The sequence below is a fragment of the Triticum urartu genome, chromosome 2A (assembly GCF_056163025.1).
Source record: "Triticum urartu cultivar PI428250 chromosome 2A, HENAU_Tu73, whole genome shotgun sequence".
Taxonomy (NCBI): domain Eukaryota; kingdom Viridiplantae; phylum Streptophyta; class Magnoliopsida; order Poales; family Poaceae; genus Triticum; species Triticum urartu.
In genome coordinates, this window is record NC_141874.1 from 505,021,656 (window position 1) to 505,047,827 (window position 26,172).

Below are 26,172 nucleotides of genomic sequence, written 5' to 3' on the forward strand. Positions count from 1 at the left end.
TCTGCTGCTCCAGTTAGATATTTGTCATTTTTTGCCATGATTATTGTGTGCATGATATGCCCATGAGCTCTACATATATTTTGTTAAGGGTTTTGCCATCTTTCCAGAGGTGCAACCCATGTATTTTTGTGATGTGTGTGGTGACTAGCACAAGCTTGCAAAGTGAGGCATTTGTTAATGCTGATTTCAGGGACTTAGCATTTCCACTAAGTCCTTGAGCTGGTTATCTCATATGGCCATATGTTCATGTTGTTTCCTAGTGATCCGTGCCTCTTTTGAGGATGATCAGTAAGGATGTTTTGTTAATCTTGTAGTGCTCTATCCATCCATGTCTTTGTTTGCAATTATGGAGCACCCTAGATTGAGTCAATCGAGCTCTACTTTTGTCATTTCGTGAATCTGGGCAGATTGTCTACTTGTTAGCGATTTTGCCGATGATGTTGTAGTTGATCCGTGCATGCTATGGTATTGTTCTTGCCATGTCTAGCTTGTATTTTATGTATTCTTGATGGGTGTATGCTTAGATTGTCATTACTTGCTCTGTAGTGAGTGCATCGAGCTCGTAAACATGCCTACTTGATATCTGTTTCAGTATGCTCCAGTTTTCACTAAGTCTGAGATCTGATTATGTTTTTGCCATGTTCACATGCTTGCAATTGTATTTTCTGATCTCTTTTGGCTCAAGGTCACTAAGGTACTTTTGTTAAGCTCTTTGAGTAGCTCCATGCCATGCTTTACTTTGCCATGTTCAGGTCCTGTAGCATATAGTTTTCATGCTCCGAAGAGTGCTATCTGATCTGAAATTCCAGACAAGTGTTAATTTCACTAAGTCTGAAATCTGTTTGTCAAATGCATTTTTGCCATGCTTGTTTGAACCTGTTAATGGATGAATTGGCCGTAGCTCAGTGTTAGACTTTTGTTAAGCTTCTTGAAGGGATTCCTGCCATGTAGTTTGATGCTATGTTTGGGTGCTGTAGCATGTTCATCTTGTTGCATTTAGATGGCTGCTTGCTGTAAATCGCAGACCGTGGTCATATTTGAATCGCTTGCCATTTCCAAACCGTAACTCCGATTCCGGCGTTCTTTATATCGTTTTCAAGCGATTTCATCTCATCTTTCTAGTGGCACACTTGGATTTCCAAGTTGAGGCCAGGTTCATTCGTTCCTCGTCAAATCTTGCATATGCATCACATATTGCATCCCGCATAGCATATCATCCTTGCATCTTATTGTTTGAGCTTTGCACGTGGTTGATTGTGTTCCGTTTGCTTGTTTGTCTTGTTTGAGTAGAGACGGGAGACGAGTTCGCTAACGAGGAGCCCATTGAGTTTGCTTTCGAGGATCCAGTCAACTCTGACAACTTTGCAGGCAAGATGATCATACCCTCGAAATCACTACTATCTTTGCCTTGCTAGATGCTCGCTCTTTTGCTATGCCATGCTACGATGCCTACCACTTGCTTTCAAGCCTCCCAAATTGCCATGTCAAACCTCTAACCCACCATGGCCTAGCAAACCGTTGATTGGCTATGTTACCGCTTTGCTCAGCCCCTCTTATAGCGTTGCTAGTTGCAGGTGAAGATTGGAGATCGTTTCTTGTTGGAACATTATTTACTTGTTGGGTTATCATTATATTGCCATGTTATATTAATGCATCTATATACTTGGTAAAGGGTGGAAGGCTCGGCCTCTCGCCTAGTGTTTTGTTCCACTCTTGCCGCCCTAGTTTCCGTCATATCGGTGTTATGTTCCCAGATTTTGCGTTCCTTACGCGGTTGGGTTATAATGGGAACCCCTTGACAGTCCGCCTTGAATAAAACTCCTCCAGCAATGCCCAACCTTGGTTTTACCATTTGCCACCTAGCCTTTTTCCCTTGGGTTTCGCGGACTCAAGGGTCATCTTATTTTAAACCCCCGGGCCAGTGCTCCTCTGAGCGTTGGTCCAACCTAGAGCACCGTGCGGGGCCGTCCCTTGGCAACTTGGGTTACGTTGGCTCCCGTACGCTTAGCTCATCTGAGTGTGCCCTGAGAACGAGATATGTGCAGCTCCTATCGGGATTTGTCGGCACAGCGGGTGGTGTTGCTGGTCTTGTTTTACCATTGTCGGAGTTGTCTTGTAGAACCGGGATGCCGAGTCTGATCGGAATGTCTCGGGAGGAGGTCTATTCCTTCGTTGACCGTGAGAGCTTGTCATGGGCTAAGTTGGGACTCCCCTGCAGGGATTTGAACTTTCGAAAGTCGTGCCCGTGGTTATGGGCAGATGGGAATTTGTTAATGTCCGGTTGTAGATAACTTGAACCTTAACTTAATTAAAATGAATCAACAGTGTGAGTTACCGTGATGGTCTCTTCTCGGCGGAGTCCGGGAAGTGAACACGGTGTTGGAGTAATGCTTGCGCAGGTTGTCCTCTAGTTTCTCGCTCGCGCATTGCCTCCTCTTCTCGGTCTCTTTTGCGAATAGGTTAACCACCATATATGCTAGCCGCTTGCTGCAGTTCCACATATTTACCTTGCCTTACCTATTAAGCTTAAATAGTCTTGAGCGCGAGGGTGCGAGATTGCTGAGTCCCTGTGGCTCATAGATTACTTCCAAACCAGATGCAGGGCCTGATGATTCCGCTCCAGGTGACGCGCTTGAGCTCAAGTGGGAGTTCGATGAGGACTCTCAACGATACTACGTGTCTTTCCCTGATGATCAGTAGTGGTGCCCAGTTGGGGTGATCGGGACCATGTCGCATGTTGGGTTATCTTTTATTTTGGCGCCGTAGTCGGGCCATGAGTGTTTGGATGTTGTAATGCTATTTATGTACTTGATTGACGTGGCGAGTGTAAGCCAACTATGTACCTCCTCTTTTATTATCTATATTACATAGGATGTTGTGATGATTGCCTAACTTGCGACATTGCTTTCAATGCGGTTATGCCTCTAAGTCGTGCCTCGACACGTGGGAGATATAGCCGCATCGAGGGCGTTACAATGCAGGCGACGGAGCGGGGTGCAAGCTTATGAGGCGCAGTAGCAGCGATGCTAGGGTAGCACAGGCAGCCGAAGATGAGAAGCCCATCATAAGAGCGTGGTGCACCGGAGAGAAGGTGATGAGGTGTAAAGTTCCCGCGAGTACGACATGGACGGATGTTGATGTGGAGGGAAGCGGTGGCGAGAGCGTCAGGCCAAAAGCGCGGAGGCACATTGGCATGAAAGAGTAGAGTCCGAACGCAGTCATTGTGAGTGCGAAGGATTCGCTCAGCGCGACCGTTCTGTTGCGAGGTGTACGGGCAAGTGAGATGAAAAGTCGTGCCATGTGTGGTGAGGAGAGTACGAACAACGAGGTTGTCGAACTCCTTCCCGTTGTCTGTATGCAACGCGAGAATGGGACAACCAAACTGCGTGAGAACATAGGAGTAGAATGCGGCGAGAGTGGATATGACATCCGACTTGCGGCGCAACGGGAAGGTCCACACATAATGGGAGAAATCATCAAGTATGACAAGATAATAAAGAAAGCCCGTATTGCTGGCAACAGGAGAGGTCCAAACATCACTATGAATTAACTCAAACGGGTACGATGCAACATAAGAAGAAGCCCTAAACGGGAGACGAGCATGTTTGCCGAGGCGACATGCATGCCACGAGTGATCCTTGTTCTTATTACACATGAAAGAAAAACTCCGAAGTATGTGGCGAAGGGTGGCAGGATTAGGATGACCCAAGCGAGCATGCCAAAGATCCACTCCGGTGGCGAGAGTGACAGGGGCGGCGGAAGTGGTGGAGGTGGCGGAGTGAACCGGGTAGAGCTCGTCAGGGCTGTCACATCGGTGGAGCACCATCCGCGTGCGAGCGTCCTTAACAGAAAAACCACATTCGTCAAATTGAACGGTGACAGGATTTTCACGTGTAAGAGAACGAACAGAAACAATATTTTATGAGTTCAGGAGAAACTAAGACATTAGACATAGATATTGGAGTGGAGTTAGACGGAAAGTATGCATGACCTATATGGGTGATAGGAAGAGAGGAGCTGTCACCGACGGTGATGTGGTTGGAAGTATGGATAGGATAGGAGGTGTGGAGGTTACCGGGATAAGCCGCCATGTGAGCGGTGGCTCTGGTGTCCATGTACCAGTCGCCGCCGCCGGTGTAGCTGGACGGGGAATGAGCGGTGTGAAGAGCCGCCAGAAGGGCCGGGTCCCACGGCGCCGGCGGGAGAGGTGGTGGCGCGGCCGTCAGGGGCAGCGGCGGCGGCCCACCTAGCTGCGGCTGCTGGCCGTAGGGCACCGCATAGGGCGCCGCATAGGGCTGCGGCACGGCGTAGAATGCCTGGTGGGACTGTGGCCAGGCGCCGAGAAGGCCTGGGGTAGGGGCCCGAGGAACCGGCATGGAGTAGGCGTGCACGACGCCGGTCCATGGGTTCTGTCCGGCGTACCACGGGGTCGGCTGATAAGCCTGCTGCGGTGGGCGGGGTGCTCCTCCCTGAGCGCCTGCGCCCCCCTACTTGCGGCCACCACGACGGCCGCCATGACGACCCCCGTTGGCCGCCGGCTGGGGCGGCGGGAAGGGAGCGGCCGTGGCGGGCGGGAAACCTGGCAGGAAGGCAGGCGCCGCCGGCTGTGGCGGCGTCGGGCGCGGCGGTGGCGGGGCGGGACCCCCGCGGGTGCCGGCGACGCGGGCGGTGTGGGTCACGCGAGTCCGCGCCATCCGCATCCGGCGCTCCTCCAACTTGAGGTACGCAACCACCTTAGCGAAGGTAGGCTCCGGGATGAGGGTAAGGTTGGAGGCGGCGTTCCCAAAATCCTCGTTGAGGCCGGTGGTGAGGGTGCTGATGAGGAGCTCGTCGCCTATCGTCTCCCCGAGATCACGGAGCTCATCGGCAAGCTTCTTGAGGCGCATGCAAAAATCATCGATGGATGAGTCAAGTTGCTGGCACCCGTAAAACTCACCATGGAGCAGGACCTTGCGCTGTAGCCGGTTGTCGGTGAAGAGGCCGTTGAGCTTGGTCCAGACCGCATAGGCGTCGTCGTCGTCCACCACGGTGTGAAAGAGATCGCTGGAGATGGTGAGGTAGAACCAGCGGATGATGGTGGCGTCGAGGATCATCCACTCCTCATCGTTGATCATGAGCGCCGAGTCCACAGTGTCGTCCACGTGGCCAGGAGGTACTCACGGAACACAAGCAAAAAATACCGCTTCCAAGTAGAGTAGGACGTGGTGTTTTGATCAAGCTTGAACGGAACACGCTCATGGATGTTGAGGTCGCGGACGAGGGTGACATCGGCAGGGGCGGAGCCAGGATTTGAGCATACGGGGGGCCGAGGCAGAATCAGCAATAAGAAAAAAAAACAAAACATAGCAAATCTATTGAGTGATTTTGATACTTCAATATGCATCTCGTAGTTTGCTCGAACCAACCAACCCCCCCCCCCTAAGAATATATACTTATATTGTTTTTCCTCATCGCAACAATTCATAAACCGAAGCACAATCGATGGCAAAATTAAATCCAGATGACAAAACCAGTGTGCCATGTCTAATTTCCAGTATCTATTTGGTGAGGATAAAACAACAGATTGTTTTGCATTTAACTAATTCCATCTAAATCAAGAAATTGATGCAGTTAATCCTAATGCGGATCGGCATTGTCACATCGAAGGAGCTAATGAAAGAGCGACTCACCACAAATTTCTTGCGCATCGTCATCGTCATCGGGCGCAACGTGACAGTTTCCACCATCGGTGGTGATCGGCTGCGACCGCCGACTTGCAAGGTATGGTGTCGCCTGCCTTTCGCGAACCGGCGAACTGCCCTAGGCGGCTGCGACTCGTGTGTCCTGGGTGAACTGCGCTAGACGGATGGTTGTTTTCAGTAAATTAGGCTGGCGAACTAGTAGTTTACGTAGCTGGGCAAGGTACGCTAAGTTGTTGGGCTTCAAAAATTCAACTCTTTTTGCTTGTTTATGTAGTTGGGCTAGCTACAGGCCTTGAGCGCCCAGTATTAGGGGGGGGGAATTATGCCTAGATCGCCCAGTATTAGGAGGGGGGGAATTATGCCTAGATCGCCGAATCTCATTAACTTAAGCCTAAGTACTAACGTACGATGCAAAGTTGGGGGGGGGGCTGGCCCCTGCTAGTCCCCTCTTAGCTCCGCCCTGGACATCGGGACCGGCGAACGGGTTTGAGACGGTGGACGAGGAGGAGCTCATGGCTAGGGTTAGGGTTCGGGACGTGGCGCGGGTGGGTGGTGGCTGGGTGGTGCGGGTTGCGGCGCGGGTTGGGAAGTGTGGCGGCGCGGGTGGCAGGGGGCTGGGGTGGTGCGGGTGCGGCGCGGGTGGGAGGTGAGGGTTCGGGAGAGAGAGGGCGTGAGCGGAAGCGGAAGCGAGCGGCGGTGGCCTCGGGAAGAGGCGACGGCGGCGGCAGAGGGCTGGGTGGTGGGGAGAGGCGGCGGTGACCAGCGGCGGCGACGGCGACCGAGGGGATGGTGGCGGCAGCGGCGGTTGGTGGCGGCGGAGGGGAGTAGTGGCGGCGGCGGCGCGTAGGGGCGCGGCGGCAGCTTTAGGGTTTTAGGATCGTGCTGCGATAGATACCATGTAAAAGGACAAGATATGGGCTGTGCAATCTCTGATGTATTGATCGGTGCACCAGGCACGTATATATAAGTACAGAGGTGGGAAACAACCTCAACTATACAGAGGAAACAGGAGGTGGGCCCTACACACAAATATACACGTACACAATATACTCAACATTTACAACAGTGGTCCAATGAGGATAGATACCGTCGCCCAAATAATAACATTTGTCGTAGTTGTGGCCGTTGACAGTAAAGTTCACCGGTGGGCTGTTGCCTTCGGCAAGCCTAGCAAACACCGGCGAGCGCTGAAGCACGTTGATATCATTGTGTGATCCAGCCATGACAAATAAAGAGTGCCAAATCCAGAGATCTTGAGACGCCACGGCCTCTAGTATGACAGTGCAAGCCTTGACATGTCTCTTATACTACCCTTGCCAAGCAGAAGGGCAGTTCTTCCACTCCTAGTGCATGCAGTCTATGCTGCCAAGCATCCCCGAGAAGCCCCTGCTAGTATTCATCGCCAACAAACGGGTTGTATCTTCAGCTGTCGGCTCTCTCAAGTACTCAAGGCCAAACACAGCAATCATAGCCTTGCAGAACTTATACAGGGACTCTAGGCATGTAGGCTCGCTCATACGGACGTACTCGACAATGAGATCACCGGGCACTCCGTATGCAAGCATTCGGATGGCGACAGTGCATTTCTGATAAGAGGAGAAACCAATCTTGCCGATGGCATCCTCTTTGCACTCGAAGTAGTCATTATAGCCGACCACTCCCTCTCTAATACGGTTGAAAACATGCCTACTCATACGGAACCAGCGGTGGAATTTGTGATGTTTGAACAACGGGTTTGTTGTATCAAAGTAGTCCTTCCAGAGAAGGAAATGCCCGCTCTCCCGGTTACGATTCAACGCCGGAAGGTGCCCGGAATGGAGCCACGGAACAACGGCCGCTGGTTGTTGAGGTGGTGATGGACCAACACGGCAGCCAGTATCTCCTCCTCATCATCGGACGATGAATCGTCAGAGTCGCATATGAAATTATGGAAAAAGAACTCGTCGGCGGAGTCCATTTTCGTACATTGACAAACTGTCGAACAGCTTGCGGGCATCGAAGAAGGAGACGGCTGGCGAGGGGAGACGCGACGCCCACAGACCAGCTAGCTGCCCTGCCGGAGTCCGACGAGTGTGACGGCGTCGGACGAGTGTGCCGGTCGTATGTGGCGGGGGTGGAGAGGCGTCTTCTTGGTCGCGGGCGGCTGGGCGGTGGGGGAAGCGGCGGCGGGAAACAGTTTGCTCCCCGGCGGCAAAACGGCGGTGGCGGGTGACTGGGGGCAGGGGCGCGTTGCTGGGCGGATGTGGAGGCGGCGGCAGCTGGAAGAGTCGCCAGCAAAAATGGGCGGCGGCGTCGGTGACGGAGGAGGCGGGGGCGAGGGTTGCTTGTTGGCCGGGGGGAGGGGAGGCCAATGTGCCACACACCAACGGGCCCGGGGACAGAAGTAGGCGAGCGCGCGCGCGTCCGTCGCGTGTCCACGCCGACGCAAATCAGGCTAAAAATGAGCCGGGAATGGGTCGCCCGCGGACGAAAAACGGACGCGCGTCCGTTTGGGTCGGTGCATTGGGCCGCTTTTTCTGTCTGTGCCGACCCAAACGGACGACCGCGGACGAAATGGGTCGCCCCATTGAAGTTGCTCTAACCCTTTGTGAACGAACCCGGTTCGAGGTTGACGAATCGTAATATTTTGAACGAATCATACAGATCCGTAGTGTAACATGTAAAAGTTTTAACACAAAAAGATTATTTTTTTCAAAACTTGGAAATGTCTTTTTCGAGGTTTTTGAAATAAAGGGCTCAGGCCCGTCTCCGAAAACTTCACTCTCAATCTTTTCATGAGGATGACGAGGCGCCCACTCTCAATGGGCCCATCAAAATGCCCAAGTTTTCCGACAACACCGTCGGTGTTCTGGGAACGGGGGTCCCCAGACTTGCCTGCCTGCGGCCTGCGGTGTGGCTCAAGCGGGGCCCCAGCGCGGCCCATCTTCATCAGCTCAAACTCAAGACCCTCGTGAGGGGCCAAGCCTCGCGGGGCGGACGACAGGAAGCTTCCTCAGAGGCAGCCTCATCAGGCAGGCTCGCGAGGAGGCGGAGAGATCAATGCAAGGGTGCCTCGCGAGGAATCCGTGACGCAAGCCATGACGAAGGGTTCTCTCCAGGGAGGGGCTGCACAAGCTCTCTCCCATGTGGGAGGGCCCGTTCAAGGTTGTTCATGTTTCCGGGCCTGGCTCCGCGCGCTTGGATACTCCGGAGGGAGTACCCATCCAGAACCCATGAAACATTCAACATCTTCGGAGGTTCTACCCCTGAATGAAGCCGCTGTGTTTTGGAAAAGGCCCGGTGCCCGTGAAGAAGGCGAATGCCTGTGAAGCCGCTGCGTTTTGGAAAAGGCCCGGTGCCTGTGAAGAAGGCGAATGCCTGTGAAGCCGCGGCGTTTTGGAAAAGGCCCGGTGCCTGTGAAGAAGGCGAATGCCTGTGAAGCCGCTGCGTTTTGGAAAAGGCCCGGAGCCTGTGAAGAAGGCGAACGTCTGTGAAACTGCCGCATTTCAAGAAAGGCCCGGTGCCTGTGAAGAAGGCCAATGCCTGTGAAGCTCACCGCCCGTGACACTCTCACGTAATAATGAGTAGGGCTATACACGCCCCGGAGTCTCCGGAGTGCCGCCCTCGGGCCTCGGGGGCTCCCGCCCACGCCCAGTGGCAACACTTAGCTCCGCGCTGGTGAGAAGACGTCGAAGATTAGAATAGGCGCCGGACGCGGCTTTCCCATTTGCTTTCTGCAGTTGGCTTCTTTATTCCTGTTTGAAGTTTTTATTGGAGTTGCTGACGTTCCTGGCTTGTGGCTCTTTGTCTTTCTCGCTCGCTCACCTCGTTTTCTCTCGCGAAGTCTCGCGAGGGAGGATCGTGGGCGCCCTCGCGAGTGTTTTCTGCCCTGATAGTTTGGAGCTTTCCTATCAGAGTCCTTTGCTGGAGCACCCCTCCCAGTCCGTGCCCCACGGGCATCGCGACACGAGCGCAGGACCTGGGCCGATCGCCCCCACAGCTAAGACCATAAGTTACCCCTCCTACTGATCCTTGCAGGGCACGAAGCGCACGAGGAGGCCACGGCCTCGGGAGGCGAGGACCGCGCCAAGCCCCACCGAGCTAAAATAGTTCCCGCACATGGGAGCGCGACGCGAAAACACGGCGCAGAAAATAGCGGAAACAACGCGATGGTTAAACAGCAACAGTTCTAATATGCCCCCGCGGGGCCCTACATTACTTACTATTTTTGCGCAGGATAAGAAATGAAACAAAACGGGCGCGATTCATCCTGCGCCAACCCACAGCGAAGGCTCGAGCTGCTCCTGGGGCTCAGGTGGATCCCTCCTCTCGCTTCACCGGGGCGCGACGGCGGGCTGACCCGCTACCTTCACCCAAGCGGGCGCGACGGTGAGGAGGCTGGTCGCGGCCACCGCTGGAGGAGCTGCTGCCTGAGAGGGGGTTGCCGAAGCTCGGCGAACCCCGAGCACCGCCGCATGTACGCCAGTCGCCATCTTCATCCTGGTCAGAGCCAGGGCTGGACAGGCGGCCGCGGTCATCGTCTTTAGGGCAACACCCGGCACGACGACCGTCTTCCCCGAACACCCTCACGTAGAGGGTGGTGTCGCCATCAAACTTGAAGTACAGGGTGCACCACCGGCTCAGGCCACGCGCGCGGGCAAACGTTTGCCAGCCGCGTGTCTAAGCCCCGTTCTCAGAAACGGAGACCTCCAGCGACGCCTAGGAGGCCTTGCTGCAGCATCCGTCTGCCTGGAGCCAGAAGCCGCACCGGGAGCTGGCCGGCAGTTCATCTACGAAGAAACGGGGGAGCTGGAGCCTGGTGCTGGATGGGTCTGCCGACCACACGATGAACTCCGGCAGCACCTCCGCAGAGCGAAAGCGTGGCCTAGGGGGGCGCACACCCACGACGTGCCCCCCGTCGGCAACCTGGCGCTCACCACCGCACCGGGAACCGCCTCCATGGCCGCGGGAGGCCACCATGGGGACTGTGGTATACTTGCAAGGGCGGCCTCGGCCGCGCTTGGCCAGGGGGGAGTCAGGCCCAGCCTGGGGGGCCTTTCCTTTCTCCGCGGCCGAGAATCTCTTTGGAGCCATGGGAGCGACGAGTAATCGAGAAGAAGGAAAGGAGCAGCAAGGAGGGACGGGCCGAAGGGGGTCGCCCAGCCCCGTACTTATAGCCGGAGGAGGCCAACCGCCGTGCACCATGATCGCAGGTAATCATGACCGGTTTCTCTGCATGCAGGGACTTATCAAGTCATGCGGTCGCCGAGGCGTCGTGGGGAAGCGCAGTCGCCCACGTCCAATCAATCGCCACGCGGCGCCCAAGGCCGCAGGCTGATAGGGCCCGCGGCGCTTCGCACTTGCCCTTTCGTTTTCCTACTAGGCCACGCCCGGGCGCGCCTTGGACCCGGGGGCTACTGTCGGCGTTCTGGGAACGGGGTTCCCCAGACTTGCCTACCTGCGGCCTGCGGCGTGGCTCAAGCGGGGGCCCAGCGCGGCCCATCTTCATCAGCTCAAGCTCAAAACCCTCGCGAGGGGCCAAGCCTCGCGGGGCGGACGATAGGAAGCTTCCTCAGAGGCAGCCTCATCAGGCAGGCTCGCGAGGAGGCGGAGAGATCAATGCAAGGGTACCTCGCGAGGAACCCGTGACGCAAGCCATGACGATCGAGACCAGGCGGGTGCCAGGCGGGCGCCAGCCTGCGCAGTGTCCTTGTTTCCCCTTTGATGCAAAGGGGGCAAGCACAGGCCAAGGCATCAGGCAAATGTTACCATTCCGGTGCAACGAGACCAAAACCAGACGAACGGCAGGACGGAGGTCACCATGGAGCCCAAGACGGCGTCATCGCCAGTGTTTTTGGCAGCCGAAGACCACTTTTGGTCAGGATAACTTGTACTAGATATTCCCCTTCGAAATGGCCAATTGTTGGCGCTCTTCCCGCTCATTATTTGGGGAGAGGCCCAGGGCCTCTATAAATAGAGTTAGCCATCACAGAAGGAGGGGACGGCTGGAAATCTGGTAGAACCATAGCAGAGAGAGCGGAAGAGGCGACTAAACTCACCCTAGCAGTTCATCGCACCAGCTCAAGAACACCTCTCGCGAGGCTGTTCTTCCCTTGTACTGTCCATCATCAGCCCCAGAGGCAATCCACCACACCACACACTGGAGTAGGGTATTACACCACAACGGTGGCCCGAACCAGTATAAACATCGTGTCTCTTGTGTTGTTCATCATTTTCATCTTAGTTGACACGAGAGGATCGGACGTACATCGATAGGGAAGAGATCTCCGCACGCACCCCAGTGTTCGAACCTTAAGGGTCTGCCGAAACCCGAAACCCGACAAACACCATATATATATATATATATGTTTGTCCGGGAACATGAAGATTAATACAATCACTACGGAGACTCATATAATACTGATGCTTGTTGTCACAGAGCTTAAAGTTTGGTCACTGAAATGCCTCACTATCGTTTAACCTGCCTTAGTAAGACACGAAGCATCAAACATGTGGCTTCATCCCGGGTGGATTGTAGTAAAATAATACCTTTTAGCTATCCCCACGAATGTTACTGTTGATTTCCCTCATTTTTGTTTGCATGAGTATTTCAATATATTTTAACTGGTAGTTTCTATAAGTTATGCAAAATTGGAAGGTACACACATATATGACAAAAAAAGTCACTGCATAGGAGTCTAAAGCGTGTGAAACAACTGGTCATCCAAGCGGGCGCCTCCTCTTGCGGACTACTCTTTTAACCTTACAAGTTACACCCCACAAACCATTAAAGCATGCTCAATGCAGGGTGCTAGGAGAGGGCTCCGAGATCAAAATCCTGATTAGTGGGCATTTGGGCATGTCATTGACGCAAAAGGATATGTTGTCCTCTTACTTTTTTTCTAGCACAAGCTAATGCAATAACTGATTTTACATAGTATATTTTTCGTCCTCGAACTCTTTTAAGAGTTTAGAAATCGTCCCTCAACTCAAAACCGGATAGTTTTCGTCTCTCAACTATCAAAACCGGATAGTTTTCGCCCCTCACACCGTTTTGGGCGGTTTTCGTCTGTCATGAACAGTAAACCGACGAACAGTAAATTCGAAAAAATAGCAAAAAAATCTGAAAAGTTGTGGGATCAAAGTTCCTCGGGTGTGCAAGGTGCGTACAAATTTTCATATTGTTTGGACATTCCAGGTGCTCATGACAAAGAAAAAAATTGTAAATATGTACGTCGGTGAACACCTGGAATGTCCAAACAATATGAAAATTTGTACGCACCTTGCACACCCGAGGAACTTTGATTCCACAAGTTTTCAGATTTTTTTGCTATTTTTTTGAAATTACTGTTCGTCAGTTTACTGTTCATGACGGACGAAAACTGCCCGAAGCGGCGTGAGGGACGAAAACTATCCGGTTTTGATAGTTGAGGGATAAAAACTATCCGGTTTGAGTTGTGGGATGATTTCCAAACTCTCGAAAGAGTTCGAGGACGAAAAATATACTTATCCTTTTATTTTATGATATTTGTTTTTCTCTATTAGCATCTATTGAAGCGTCTAGTGTTGAACATGATCTTAGCAGTCACATATTCTTTTATTGGCATCTCCCCGCTGCACTCTTTGTTATCCATGGACTACCCGCTCACTAAACTCCATTTTCTCACAATAATAATGGTGATACCGCCTCAACACCCACCACTCGCATATGAATTTAAGATCTTCATGCACCAAATAGACCGAACTCGTCGCTAAAGTCATCGAATCACCAGAAGACACATCCGTCTCGCTCCACATTAGCATGGTTGGTCATGTTGAATGTATCATGCTACATCTATGATTTACTGAAAATAGCTCTTAATACGGGCTCATCAAATAAAAGGGAAAGAAAAACAAGATGGGCTGTTTTATTTGTATTGCAGGATGAGGTGGCGTAAGCATTGTACTAGCCACTGGAACTGTATTTCATCATTCTTTTTTATATATTTTGTACGGGCCTTTTCTAGATTTTTTTTAAAATCCAGTGCATACACATACACTTACATAAACGGATTATTTGAAGACACACATGCATATAAAAAAAACTTAAAATAAATCTAGAAAAATATGTTCATGACAAATCTTGGGCTCGAATATGTTCCCGCAGCCTAGTTTCTTTTAGGAATTCACATTCTAGCTCAGTTCACAATATAGTTCTTTTTAGACGGCCAACACACTTTATTTACTCAAGATGTTCATGGGAATACAAAGATTAGAAGGGGGACCAAAAAGCCACAAATGGTGTCTCCCCCCTAAACTAGTTGCCATCCATGCTAAGTGATGGGCTTCAACATTATTCTCACTTCGTTAGTGGAATATTTCACATGCCTAAAACCCAAATTTTGGAGAGTTAATCTCTTTTGTAATCATGCAATAGCCTCCTAGTTGTTTGGTGGACTTGAGCTTGGTACTGACTCTCAGACAGTTACTCTCTCCGTCCGTGAATAAGTGTACTTCTAGCTTTTGTCCTAAGTCAAAGTTTTAAAATTTTGACCAACCATATACAAAAGAGTAGTGGCATATATGACATCAAATTGATATATATGAAAGTACATTTCAAAACAGATCCAGTGATACTAATTTAGTGCCATAAATGTTGTTATTTTTCCGAGTTGGTCAAAGTTTTAAAACTTTGACTTAAGACAAAAGTTAGAAGTACACTTATTCGCGAATGAAGGGAGTAGTTTTTTTTAGGGAAAACATGCTTTACTTTATTGATGAAATACCTTCTTGGCGGACTTGAGTTATTGTTGAATCTTCATTGGCGAAGACAGCTCAAAGTTGGGCAAAAATCTTTTGATGAACATATGAGTTGACATAGGGCTTTGGTGCTCACCTTCATGAATAAGTTGCCAGTGCGCAGACCAAATCGCCCAGGGATAGTTTTTTTAGGCGAATCGCGCAAGGTTAGTTTTCCAAGCTATATATAATCGCTCAGGGTTAGTTGATATTGAAAGCTTTGTTTTTTTAGAAACTTGAAAGCATTGTCTGGGAGTGGGAGTTTGCATTATAGCTTTTCTCAGTTCGCATTATTTTTGAGACAAAGTTCACACTATAGCTATTATATACCCCCTTCATCCCAAAATTTTTGTCTTAGATTTGTCTAGATGCGGATGTATCTAAAACTAAAATGTAACTAGATGCATCCGTATTTAGACAAATTTTAAGACAAAAAATTTAGGACAGAGGGAGTATATGTTTATTTTTTTAGTCTAATTATATACTCCCTCCGTTCGTAAATATAAGTCCTTTTTAGATATTTTAATAAGAACTACATACATATATATATATATGCGTGTGTGTATATATATATATATACTGTAAACTGTAGATTCACTCATTTTGTTTCATATGTAGTCCCCATTTGAAATATCTAAAAAGACTTATATTTCGGAACGGAGGGAGTATATTTTTAGGTTTTTTTAGACAAGGGAGTATATTTTTAGTAACGTTAGCATTACAGCTTTGTTGCAATGTTGGACTTGTGGGCCTACTGCGTCCTTGAGAGCATCCAACAACATTAGAGTTGTTTGTTGGGCCCAAAGAAAATCCTAAAATGGTCGTGTTAACTCACAAGCCCGGTCTGAGCCTGTTTAGGCGGGCCTATATTCCATGCAGCCCCCTCCCTTTACATTTCTGCCCCTCGCCACAACTCTCTCTCTCTCTGACTAACCCTACACCGCAGCGACTATATAAAAGCTTTACCCGTCAGAGTCTCTAGGGTTCTTCGTTTCTCCCTCGCGCCGCCGCCTCCTCTCTCGTCCCGGCGCGCTTGGAGCTCGACCTACCCGCGCGCCGCCCACCATGGTACGCGATCATCACTGGGATAGAACATGCTGCTCCTTGCTGTTTTACGTGCCCTGACGCCGGTGTTAATCTCGTGTTTTGTTTCTCTCAGATCATCTCCAAGAAGAACCGCAATGAGATCTGCAAGTACCTCTTCCAAGGTCAGCAATTCTCAATCCTTCGCGCTTGTAGGCTAGTAGCCACAATTGAGGCGTAGTTGATCGTGAATAGGATTGAGCTGATGCGCCCACATCAACTACGTTTGGTGCAACTTATTTATCTTTACAAAGAAAAATAAATCTTTAAAGGGAAGAGGTGAATTGTATTAATGTATAGGATTTGATTCGTTGGTACAGTTTTGCATGCCAGGAAACCTAGTAGGCTCTCATAAGTTGGGTCGGATCATGTTCTCCCATAAGCAAAATGAATCTATGTATAAGGGGATTGGTATCTCTGAATTTATGTGCATCAACAAACAAATGAAAATTCCATGCCATGGCTTGTTATGACTTCCTACACCAGGAAATACGAAACTGAATTCACCTAATGCCATATTTATTGGTGACATCATTTACTTGATGGTATGTCCTCAAATCATGTAGTACATCAGAAATCAAATGAAAGATTCCATGCTCTGGTTTGTCATAACTCTTAACTTGCTACACCAGAAATTTTGAAAATTATTTCATGTGAAGTCACATTTATTTGTGAAACCATTTTATCTGATGCATATATGTGCTATTGCAGAGGGAGTGCTTTATGCCAAGAAAGACTACAACCTGGCGAAGCACCCGCAGATTGACGTGCCGAACCTCCAGGTGATCAAGCTCATGCAGAGCTTCAAGTCTAAGGAATACGTCAGGGAGACCTTCTCGTGGCAGCACTACTATTGGTACCTCACCAACGATGGCATCGAGTTCCTGCGTAACTTCCTCAACCTGCCATCTGAGATCGTGCCTGCCACGCTCAAGAAGTCTGCCAGGCCTCCTGGCCGCCCTCTCGGATCTGGCCCACCTGGTGACCGCCCAAGGTATAGTTCATTTGCTATTGCTCTTGGGAATATGCAAATCATCTCTTTTGTTACAATGCCATTGTCCTTGCTATACCTTTCAGTACCTCCGGGATGATCTCAGTTGCACTTACTTGACTAATGAAAATGACTACTAACTTTAGTTTACGATGGCTGATTGTGTTATATTAAATGTCTCCATTCTGACTGTATGTGATTTGACTTGATGTTTTAAGGTGCAGGCTCTAATCTGTAGACATAGCTTTACATCATAGCAGTATGAACTTGAAAATTCTCTTTTGGAAGGGGTTGTGTTAACTCCTTGGGTTATTCTGTAGACTTGATCTATCTTGCATGATGGTCAGACTTTTTATTGTATGGTTTACTTCCATTTGTGGATGCACCTCCTTGTCTTATTTGTTGGTCCTTTGATTTTATTATTTAGACTTCAATATGTTTGTGTTCAGGATTTGCAAATGTGGTTGGGTTATGTTACTATGTTTATTTATCCTCTTGATGATTTTACTGTTGCCAAGGCAAGCTTTTAATGTTGCTTATTTTGATTGGACCTTTTGTAGGGGGCCACCTCGCTTTGAGGGTGACAGGCCTAGGTATGGCGACAGGGATGGCTACCGTGGCGGTCCTCGTGGTGCACCTGGTGACTTTGGTGGTGAGAAAGGTGGAGCCCCTGCAGAGTTCCAGCCATCATTCAGGGTAATTAACTTGTCTACTTGATGTGCTCCTGTCTTGTTTTGGTTGTATGATTTAGCATAGCAATTTACAGCCAAGATAAATACAATAGCTTAGAATATCTGTTTGAATCCTCGTCTGTTTTTGATCATAGTATTGTTCTGTGCACTTGAGTAGCTTTTTGTATTCACCTGTATTTTGTTTCATGCTCAAGAGTCCCATTCTTAGTTTCATAGTTTGCACACTTTTCTTTGCAAAAGGTCTATACTTAAATCTTGCCATGAGCAGAAGAAATGCATGTTATCGATACAATTATTGAAATAATAATTTAGAAAACTAAGTGACTGCATGTTTCTGTTGATACGGATGATTTCTCTGATATTTTTCCACTCTGAAATGTTTCAGAGCTCTGGTGGCGGCGGCTTTGGCCGTGGTGGTGGCGGTGGCTTTGGCCGTGGTGGCGGCGGTGGCGGTGGCTTTGGCGCTAGCCCAATGGAGTGAACTCCCCCATAGTTTGGATGTGATGTTTTCGAGTTTAAGTTTTGCATGATGGTTTTATGTAGTGATGTTTGGGAGATCGATCAGTCTACATATCTATAATATGCTATCTTGATTTACTCCAGTAAAATAGCTCTGCGAAATACTTCTGTTGCTGTTCAGTTTCTGCTCGTGTTTTGAACTGTCTAGGTGGTAGACGTTTGTATGGTTGCGGCGCCAGGTTTTTGCCCCATGGACTTAGTCTGATTGCAGGCGGTAGGTGGTCGGTTTCCTGGCGGATGCCTGAGCTCTGGTTAGTATAATAACGGTATGAAAAGGGTTGACGTAATCAACTCTCTCCCGACCCTTGTTTCTTTGGTTTCCTTGTGGATAAATTTAGCCTTTTCGTCATAAAATAATGAAAAGGGGAGTAGCCTGTTTTTTTTAAAATAGCTCTGTGAAACAGTTCAAGTCTCAAGCTTCATATTAATGCTTGCAACGAACTTGATGGTATGATGCCTACGATACAATGGTGGTTGAATTTATGAGCCTGATTGGTATGCAGCCAATTTTGGCCAAAACTAGAACTTGTAAACATGTGGCAACTTTTGCCAACCAATTTTTATGCCAATATTTGGCAAAACAACAGTGACTATTGGTTAGGGCAACTCCATCAAATGGACCTCACCAAATGTTGTCACGCTGCAGGTGGAGGTGGGTCTAAGTGGGACTAATCATCCCATCCCACTTAAATTACATTAGTGGACTCCCATTGGACAAGAAAAATATTAAGTGGGCTAGTCCACACTGCAGGTGGAGGTGGGTCTAAGTGGGACTAATCATCCCATCCCACTTAAATTACATTAGTGGACTCCCATTGGACAAGAAAAATATTAAGTGGGCTAGTCCTATTAGCCCGTTGGGAACCCACCGTAACCCACTTGTTACTTGAGCCTTGAGTGCCCAATCTAGAGTGGATAGAGCAAGCCACTTCCCCCGAGGACACCCCACCCGAGTGCACAAATTCTAGGTGGCAGCGGCGCTCCACTTCGCCGCCGCACCTTCCGCTGGCTACACCTCACACCACTGCCTCGCACCTCGCCCCTCCTCCGCCAACTCCGACCTCGAGTCCTCGACGCCCAGTAAAGAGAATGTCCATGCCGACATCGCCAGCAAGGAGGACACAATTGACGTCGGTGCTCGTTTTACAGCGGCGATTTTTTGAAAGAGAAAATGAAGAAGAGTCCGATTTGAGGTCGCCGGCCGGGCGGCAAGGAGGAGTTGAGTGACGGCGGAGGTCCCTCAAGGCTTGGCTGGCGGCGGAGGCAACGGGGAAGACAGATGGACGGGCGAGAAACGCAACGGCGTCAGGAGGTCCAGCACGCCGGCGGCGAGCCAGGTGATTTGGAGATGCCTGATGGCGGCCGACGAGACGAACGCGAGAAGACGATCGATGGGAATTTGCTTTGGAGAGAGAGAGAGAGCGAGAGCGAGAGAGAGAGGGCCTGGTCATCGATTCGTTTTCTTAATTGGGCCGGGTTTCCACTTAACCCCACCGAACCAACGTAATTTTTGGTGGGTAAACCAATCTTCCCCACCAATGTGTAGCGGGATCAGGTGGGGTTGGGGTGGGATGCCCACGGGCAGTCCCACCTGCAGCCTGAAAATGTTGGGAGGACCTCACCAAATGGACCTTAGCCATCATAAACTTTAGCCAACCGACTTTTATGCCAATATTAGGCATCAAATGTTTGTTTCCAACATAATTTTTGTATTCTTTAAAGTAATTATAAAATTTCGAAACTTCAACTTAGTCGGACAATGCTCTAATTGTTCAGATGAAACGTCCAAAGATGCTCAACCAGATCTTTCTGGAGCTGCTCACGCATTCATCTACGGGACGGGTTCTGCTCTAGAAATTTGGATCACCCATGTTTAAAATTCCAAACCATGGCGAACTCCATCACTTTCATCCTTGACAACCGGCAATCATGTTGTGCACAATCACACTGGTGGAAGTAGGGGTGGCCAGCAAGGGCCAGGGCCCATCCCATCATCATATTTTTCTTTGTATTATGCATATCTATATTTATATCTATACTTCTATAATTTTTTTACTATTAAAGAGAATATGTATTCTTGGTTTCGTCCCGTGATGTTTCGTCCTATTTTAAATATTTTTACGTACATTATTTTATTTATAGTTTTGTCCGTTTAATGAACAAATGTGCAAACAAAAAACGAGACGATGCAAATGAAACCAAGAAGTACGTATAAAGGAAACTTAAATTGAACAAAGCAAAGCGGCCGGCCGGCCGGCCACACATCTTACGAGTCGGTACGTGACCTAAAAAATTATACATGGGAGCAGTTGCATGGGAGATGGAAAGTGTACATGGGAGCAGTTGCATGGGAGATGGAAAGTGGACACGCTTATTACAAAGAGTCCAAATTCTATTTAGATACCTACAGGATATTAGTCCATTGCGCCGGCATCTCCGGCTGGAGCAGTGGCGGAGGCAGAAAATTTGAATTAGAGGGGCCAAGTGCCACTGAAATAGGATGGGGAGGGCCAATCCATAGGAAAATAGATGTTTAGTAGTAAAAAAAAATTCTAATTCAACACTATTCACCAGTAATTTAGTAGTAAATTCATGTTGTTAGGGGGGGGGGGGGGGCAGGGCCCGTGCTGGCACCCCCTGTCTCCGCCACTGGGCTGGAGAAACTTCATGGTGTTGTAGAGGAGCTCCAATCCATGGTGGCGGCTACAGTCTAGACGGCTGGGTTGGTGGGCTCTACCGTGTTCCTTGATCAATTCTTCATGTCACACCAAGAGGATCTGTTGCTACCTTAACAAAGTGTGCCAAGAGGTGTAGGCTTCGTGTCACTGTTTCTCAATCGTGCCGCTATTATCAAGATCTTCCTCCGGGCAAAAGAATGGAGGTGTTTGGAAAAGCTTTAGGCAATTAACTTGGGGAGGTGGTGAAGGTAGATGTTGATAAAGATGGGATGGCCAGAGGCAATCATCTGCGAGTTAGGGCAAGAATTTTGATCTATGAACCTCTGGTTCGGGGCTTTGTCCTCAAAACATCTCAGGAGGACAGGCTTGGCACGTGGTTTAATTTCCACTACGAGAAGATACCTCTTTTTTGTTTCGAGTGTGGAAGGCTTGTGCATGTAAACGGAAGATGCGAACCACCTGTAGACAAGTCGGCATAGTGGGGGGGGGGTGGCTGAGAGCTTCCCCGGGACGGAGCACTGGCTCCAAGAATGAGACAAAAGGGGGGAAAGACAAAATAGCAGCAGCAACTTTGTGAGCCCTCAGTCGGGGGGGGGGGGGGGGCGGGGATGGCAGGGAACAAGAAAGCTTTGTCAGGAGTAAAGATGTTCCAACAAAACGCAATCTGAACGCTGAGTTTGACCGGCCGAAGAGCTCCCACACTTGTGGGCAGCGGAATAAGGGCCAAGGGGAGGTTAATAGCCCTTTGAAATATCGCTTCAGGGGTGAGTGACCAGAAGAAAGAGATCTCAGGAATGAAATTGAGAGAAAGAAGGAGAGGGATCTAAGGGAACAACTCAAGGCCCAGCAGAAACAAAGGGAGTATGAACAAATGCATTATGAGGCAAGAGGACATAGGGAACGTGGAGCTGCTAACAGAGATATGGATGGGGTGTATGCATATAAGCCCCACTACTTTGGAGAGAGAAGAAGGGGATACTACGTTAGGAAGCCTCGGCAGGACCATGAGGAGAAGAGAGATAGGGGCAGCTGCTCCAATGTCAGCCCAAATACGAGGAAGAGGCGGCCGCGACAGATATGGGTGGCTAAAGAGGTGGGTGACAACCAAGAAGGTCACGACAATTTCATGCGGGATACTAGACAGAAGACAACTTCTGTCTTTGAGCAGATTTCAGAACATGACGAGGTAACGGCGGACCCTGCCAGGGCGCGGGGCCGCCGAGAACAATGATCATCCTAGCCTGGAACTGTCGAGGGTTGGGGTTGGACTCGGCAGTGGGCGAATTACGGGACCTGGTGAGGTCATACAACCCAGAGGTGGTGTTTTTATCAGAAACAAAAAAGGGCTGATGCGATGGAGGGACTAAAATGGAGTTTGGGCTGTAGACTGCAAGGGCAAGAGTGGTGGACTAGCTCTGTGGTGGAGGGATCATGTGAACGTTACAGTGAGGCCGTGGTGCCAATACTACATTGATGCAAAGATCGAAATAGATGGTGCCCCCTTTAGGTTCACTGGAATCTATGGGGAACCATGCGTTGAGAAGAGAACTAAAACTTGGGAAGTGCTCCGTTATCTTCGTACTCAAGACAACCTCCCATGGCTTTGCGTGGGTGACTTTAACGAGACCCTAAGACAAGATGAACAACAAGGTGGCAACCGAGGAGCTTGAATCAGATGGCGCTATTTGAGGACTGCATGTCCGACTACGGACTTGCAGACCTAGGGTTCACAGGGTACCCCTTCACTTGGGATAATAAACGAGATGCGGAAGAGAACATTCTGGTGAGGCTTGACCGGACGACGTGTAATGCGGACTTTGCTCAGTTATTCCCGTAGGTCGAGGTTCAACACGTGATGATTGAAGAATCTGACCATCAAGCGCTTGTCATTAAGGCGTCAACGGCACTGGCCGAGCGACGAGAGCGGGGACAACACCCTTTTTTATATGAGGCTGCGTGGGTAAGACATGCAGAGTACGACGGGATGGTGGGCACTGCATGGGAACAAGCCCATGCAACCAATCAGCAAGGGAGGAACCTCGAGACGACGTGCAGCCGACTGAGGGCTGCGTCGAAGACCATGCAAGTGTGGAGTCGAAGGGTTTTTGGATCAATTAAGAGGCAGATTGCTCATCTTAAAGGGCAACTTATTGAGGCAAAGGAGCAAGTAGCACGAACTGGGTACAGACAGGAGATTAAGGAGATCGAGGACCAACTACACAAGCTCTATGAACGTGAAGAAGTGTATTATAAGCAGAGATCAAGGATTGACTGGTTGACTGATGTGGATAGGAACACACAGTACTTCCAAAATCAGGCCTCACATCACAAAAGGAAGAACGCAGTTAAAGGCTTGAGGAGGGATGATGGGACAAAATGCACAGATGATGAAGGAATGCGCAGGATGGCGGCCCAGTTTTATGCCCACTTATTTGCCTCTGAAGGTTCAAGGGATGGACATCGAGTAATGCAACATATTGAGGGTGTTGTTACTGAAGAGATGAATGAGAAACTCACAAGGCCTTTCACCGACGATGAGATTGAAGATGCTCTCTTCCAGATGGGGCCAACGAAGGCACCAGGACCGGATGGACTACCAGCCATGTTCTACCAATGCCACTGGGAGTTGGTGAAGAACGATGTGTGTGCTACAATTCAGGAGTTCTTGGCGGGGAAGGCAACACCTAATGGTTTCAATGACACAATCATTGTAATGATCCCGAAAGTGAACTCTCCAGAGTTACTCTCTCAGTTTCGTCCAATAAGTCTATGTAATGTTCTTTATAAGATTGCGGCAAAGGCACTGGCCAACCGTCTTAAAGTGGTACTCCCCTTTTTGATTTCTGAGGAGCAGAGCGCCTTTGTGCCGGGTAGACTACTTACGGATAATGTGTTAGTCGCATATGAATGTGTGCATGCCATCAGGAAGAGGAAACAGAAGAAGCCAATGTGTGCGGTAAAACTGGATATGATGAAAGCGTATGATAGAGTGGAGTGGGATTTTCTTGAGCAAATGATGTTGAAATTTGGCTTCTCTTGTCACTGGACAGAGATGGTCATGAGGTGTGTCAAGTCAGCAATGTTCTCCGTCAAGTTAAATGGAGGGCTGTCTCATCGCTTTAACCCTACAAGAGGACTAAGATAGGTGGATCCTCTCTCCCCATACCTGTTTCTTTTTTGCGTGGAAGGGTTTTCGGCGTTGCTGAGAGCGCAGAATGAGAAAAACATCTAAGGAGTGTCATTTGGGAATGGTGGACCAATAGTTACTCACCTCTGATAACCCACAAGTATAGGGGATCACAACAGTTTTCGAGGGTAGAGTATTCAACCCAAATTTATTGATTCGACACAAGGGGAGCCAAAGAATATTCTCAAGTATTAGCAGCTGAGTTGTCAATTCAACCACACCTGGAAACTTAATATTTGCAGCAAAGTATTTAGTAGCAAAGTAATATGATAGTAGTGGTAACGGTAGCAAAAGGTAACGGTAACAAAAGTAATGTTTTTGGTATTTTGTAGTGATGATAGTAATAGCAACGGAAAAGTAAATAAGCTAAGAACAATATATGGAAAGCTTGTAGGCAATGGATCAGTGATGAAGAATTATGCCGGATGCGGTTCATCATGTAACAGTCATAACCTAGGGTGACACATAACTAGCTCTAATTCATCAATGTAATGTAGGCATGTATTCCGAATATAGTCATACGTGCTTATGGAAAAGAACTTGCATGACATCTTTTGTCCTACCCTCCCATGGCAGCGGGGTCCTAGCGGAAACTAAGGGATATTAAGGCCTCCTTTTAATAGAGTACCGGACCAAAGCATTAACACATAGTGAATACATGAACTCCTCAAACTACGGTCATCACCGGTAAGTATCCCGATTATTGTCACTCCAGGGTTAACGGATCATAACACATAATAGGTGACTATAGACTTGCAAGATAGGATCAAGAACTCTCATATATTGATGAAAACATAATAGGTTCAGATCTGAAATCATGGCACTCGGGCCCTAGTGACAAGCATTAACATAGCAAAGTCATAGCAACATCAATCTCAGAACATAGTGGATACTAGGGATCAAACCCTAACAAAACTAACTTGATTACATGATAAATCTCATCCAGCCCATCACCGTCCAGCAAGCCTACGATGGAATTACTCACGCACGGCGGTGAGCATCATGAAATTGGTGATGGAGGATGGTTGATGATGACGATGGCGACGGATTCCCCTCTCCGGAGCCCCGAACGGACTCCAGATCAGCCCTCCCGAGAGGTTTTAGGGCTTGGCGGCGGCTCCGTATCGTAAAACGCGATTAATCCTTCTTCTCTATTTTTTTTCTCCCCGAAAGCAAATATATAGAGTTGGAGTCGAGGTCGGAGGAGCTCCAGGGGGCCCACGAGGTAGGGGGGCGCGCCCCCACCCTCGTGGCTAGGGTGTGGGCCCCCTGGTCTTCATCTTTTGCAAGGATTTTTTATTATTTCCGAAAAGATGTTCCGTGAAGTTTCAGGTCATTTCAAGAACTTTTGTTTCTACACATAAATAACATCATGGCAATTCTGCTGAAAACATCGTCAGTCCAGGTTAGTTCCATTCAAATCATGCAAGTTAGAGTCCAAAACAAGGGCAAAAGTGTTTGGAAAAGTAGATACGACAGAGACGTATCAACTCCCCCAAGCTTAAACCTTTGCTTGTCCTCAAGCAATTCAGTTGATAAACTGAAAGTGATAAAGAAAAACTTTTACAAACTCTGTTTGCTCTTATTGTTGTGAATATGTAAAGCTAGCATTCAAGTTTTTAGCAAATATTATGAACTAACCATATTCACGATAATGCATAGGTCTCATGTTTACTCATATCAATGGCATAATCAACTAGCGAGCAATAATAATAAATCTCGGATGACAACACTTTCTCAAAACAATCATAATATGATATAATAAGATGGTATCTCGCTAGCCCTTTCTGAGACCACAAAATATAAATGCAGAGCACCTTTAATGACCAATGACTGACTAGACATTGTAATTCATGGTAAAAGAGATCCAGTCAAGTCATACTCAATGTAAACTAACAGTAATGAATGCAAATGACAACGGTGCTCCCCAACTGGTGCTTTTTAATAAGAGGATGATGACTCAACATAAAAGTAAATAGATAGGCTCTTCGCAGAGGGAAGCAGGGATTTGTAGAGGTGCGAGAGCTCGGTTTTGAAATAGAAGTGAATAATATTTTGAGCGGTATACTTTCATTGTCAACATAGCAACCAAGAGATGGCGATATCTTCCATGCTACACACATTATAGGTGGTTCCCAAACAGAATGGTAAAGTTTATACTCCCCCTCCACCAACAAGCATCAATCCATGGCTTGCTTGAAACAACGAGTGCCTCCAACTAACAAGGGTCCCATGGGGAGTTTTGTTTGCAATTATTTTGATTTGATTTGCATAAAGCATGGGACTGGGCATCCCGATGACCAGCCATTTTTTCGTGAGTGAGGAGCGGAGTCCACTCCTCTTGAGAATAACCCGCCTAATATGGAAGATACGGACAACCCTAGTTGATACATGAGCTATTCGAGCATACAAAACATGATATTTATTTGAAGGTTTAGAGTTTGGCACATACAAATTTACTTGCAACGACAGGTAGATAACGTATATAGGTAGGTATGGTGGACTCACATGGAACAACTTTGGGGTTTATGGAGTTAGATGCACAAGCAGTATTCCCGCTTAGTACAGGTGAAGGCTAGCAAAA

General features: G+C 48.7%; 1 protein-coding gene and 1 pseudogene across 2 annotated transcripts; one reads left to right on the plus strand and one right to left on the minus strand.

The window, feature by feature from the left end:
- Positions 1 to 3,806: 3,806 nt before the first annotated feature.
- On the minus strand, positions 3,807 to 6,195 carry LOC147985646 (uncharacterized; annotated as a pseudogene).
- Positions 6,196 to 15,328: 9,133 nt separating this feature from the next.
- On the plus strand, positions 15,329 to 17,843 carry LOC125538249 (small ribosomal subunit protein eS10z). Of its 2 annotated transcripts, XM_048701524.2 has the most exons (5): positions 15,329 to 15,506; positions 15,598 to 15,646; positions 16,233 to 16,515; positions 17,073 to 17,208; positions 17,590 to 17,843. In XM_048701524.2, exons 1-5 carry the CDS (start codon positions 15,504 to 15,506, stop codon positions 17,683 to 17,685), a joined length of 567 nt encoding a protein of 188 aa, XP_048557481.1. In that variant the 5' UTR covers positions 15,329 to 15,503; the 3' UTR covers positions 17,686 to 17,843. The 2 variants fall into 2 exon arrangements, with proteins under 2 accessions (XP_048557481.1, XP_087400314.1); XM_087544188.1 differs by lacking the exon at positions 15,329 to 15,506.
- Positions 17,844 to 26,172: the final 8,329 nt, after the last annotated feature.

Coding starts and splice junctions, on each gene's coding strand:
- LOC125538249 (XM_048701524.2), top strand. Junction 16,516..17,072: donor CCACCTGGTGACCGCCCAAG/GTATAGTTCATT, acceptor GACCTTTTGTAG/GGGGCCACCTCGCTTTGAGG. Junction 17,209..17,589: donor AGTTCCAGCCATCATTCAGG/GTAATTAACTTG, acceptor GAAATGTTTCAG/AGCTCTGGTGGCGGCGGCTT.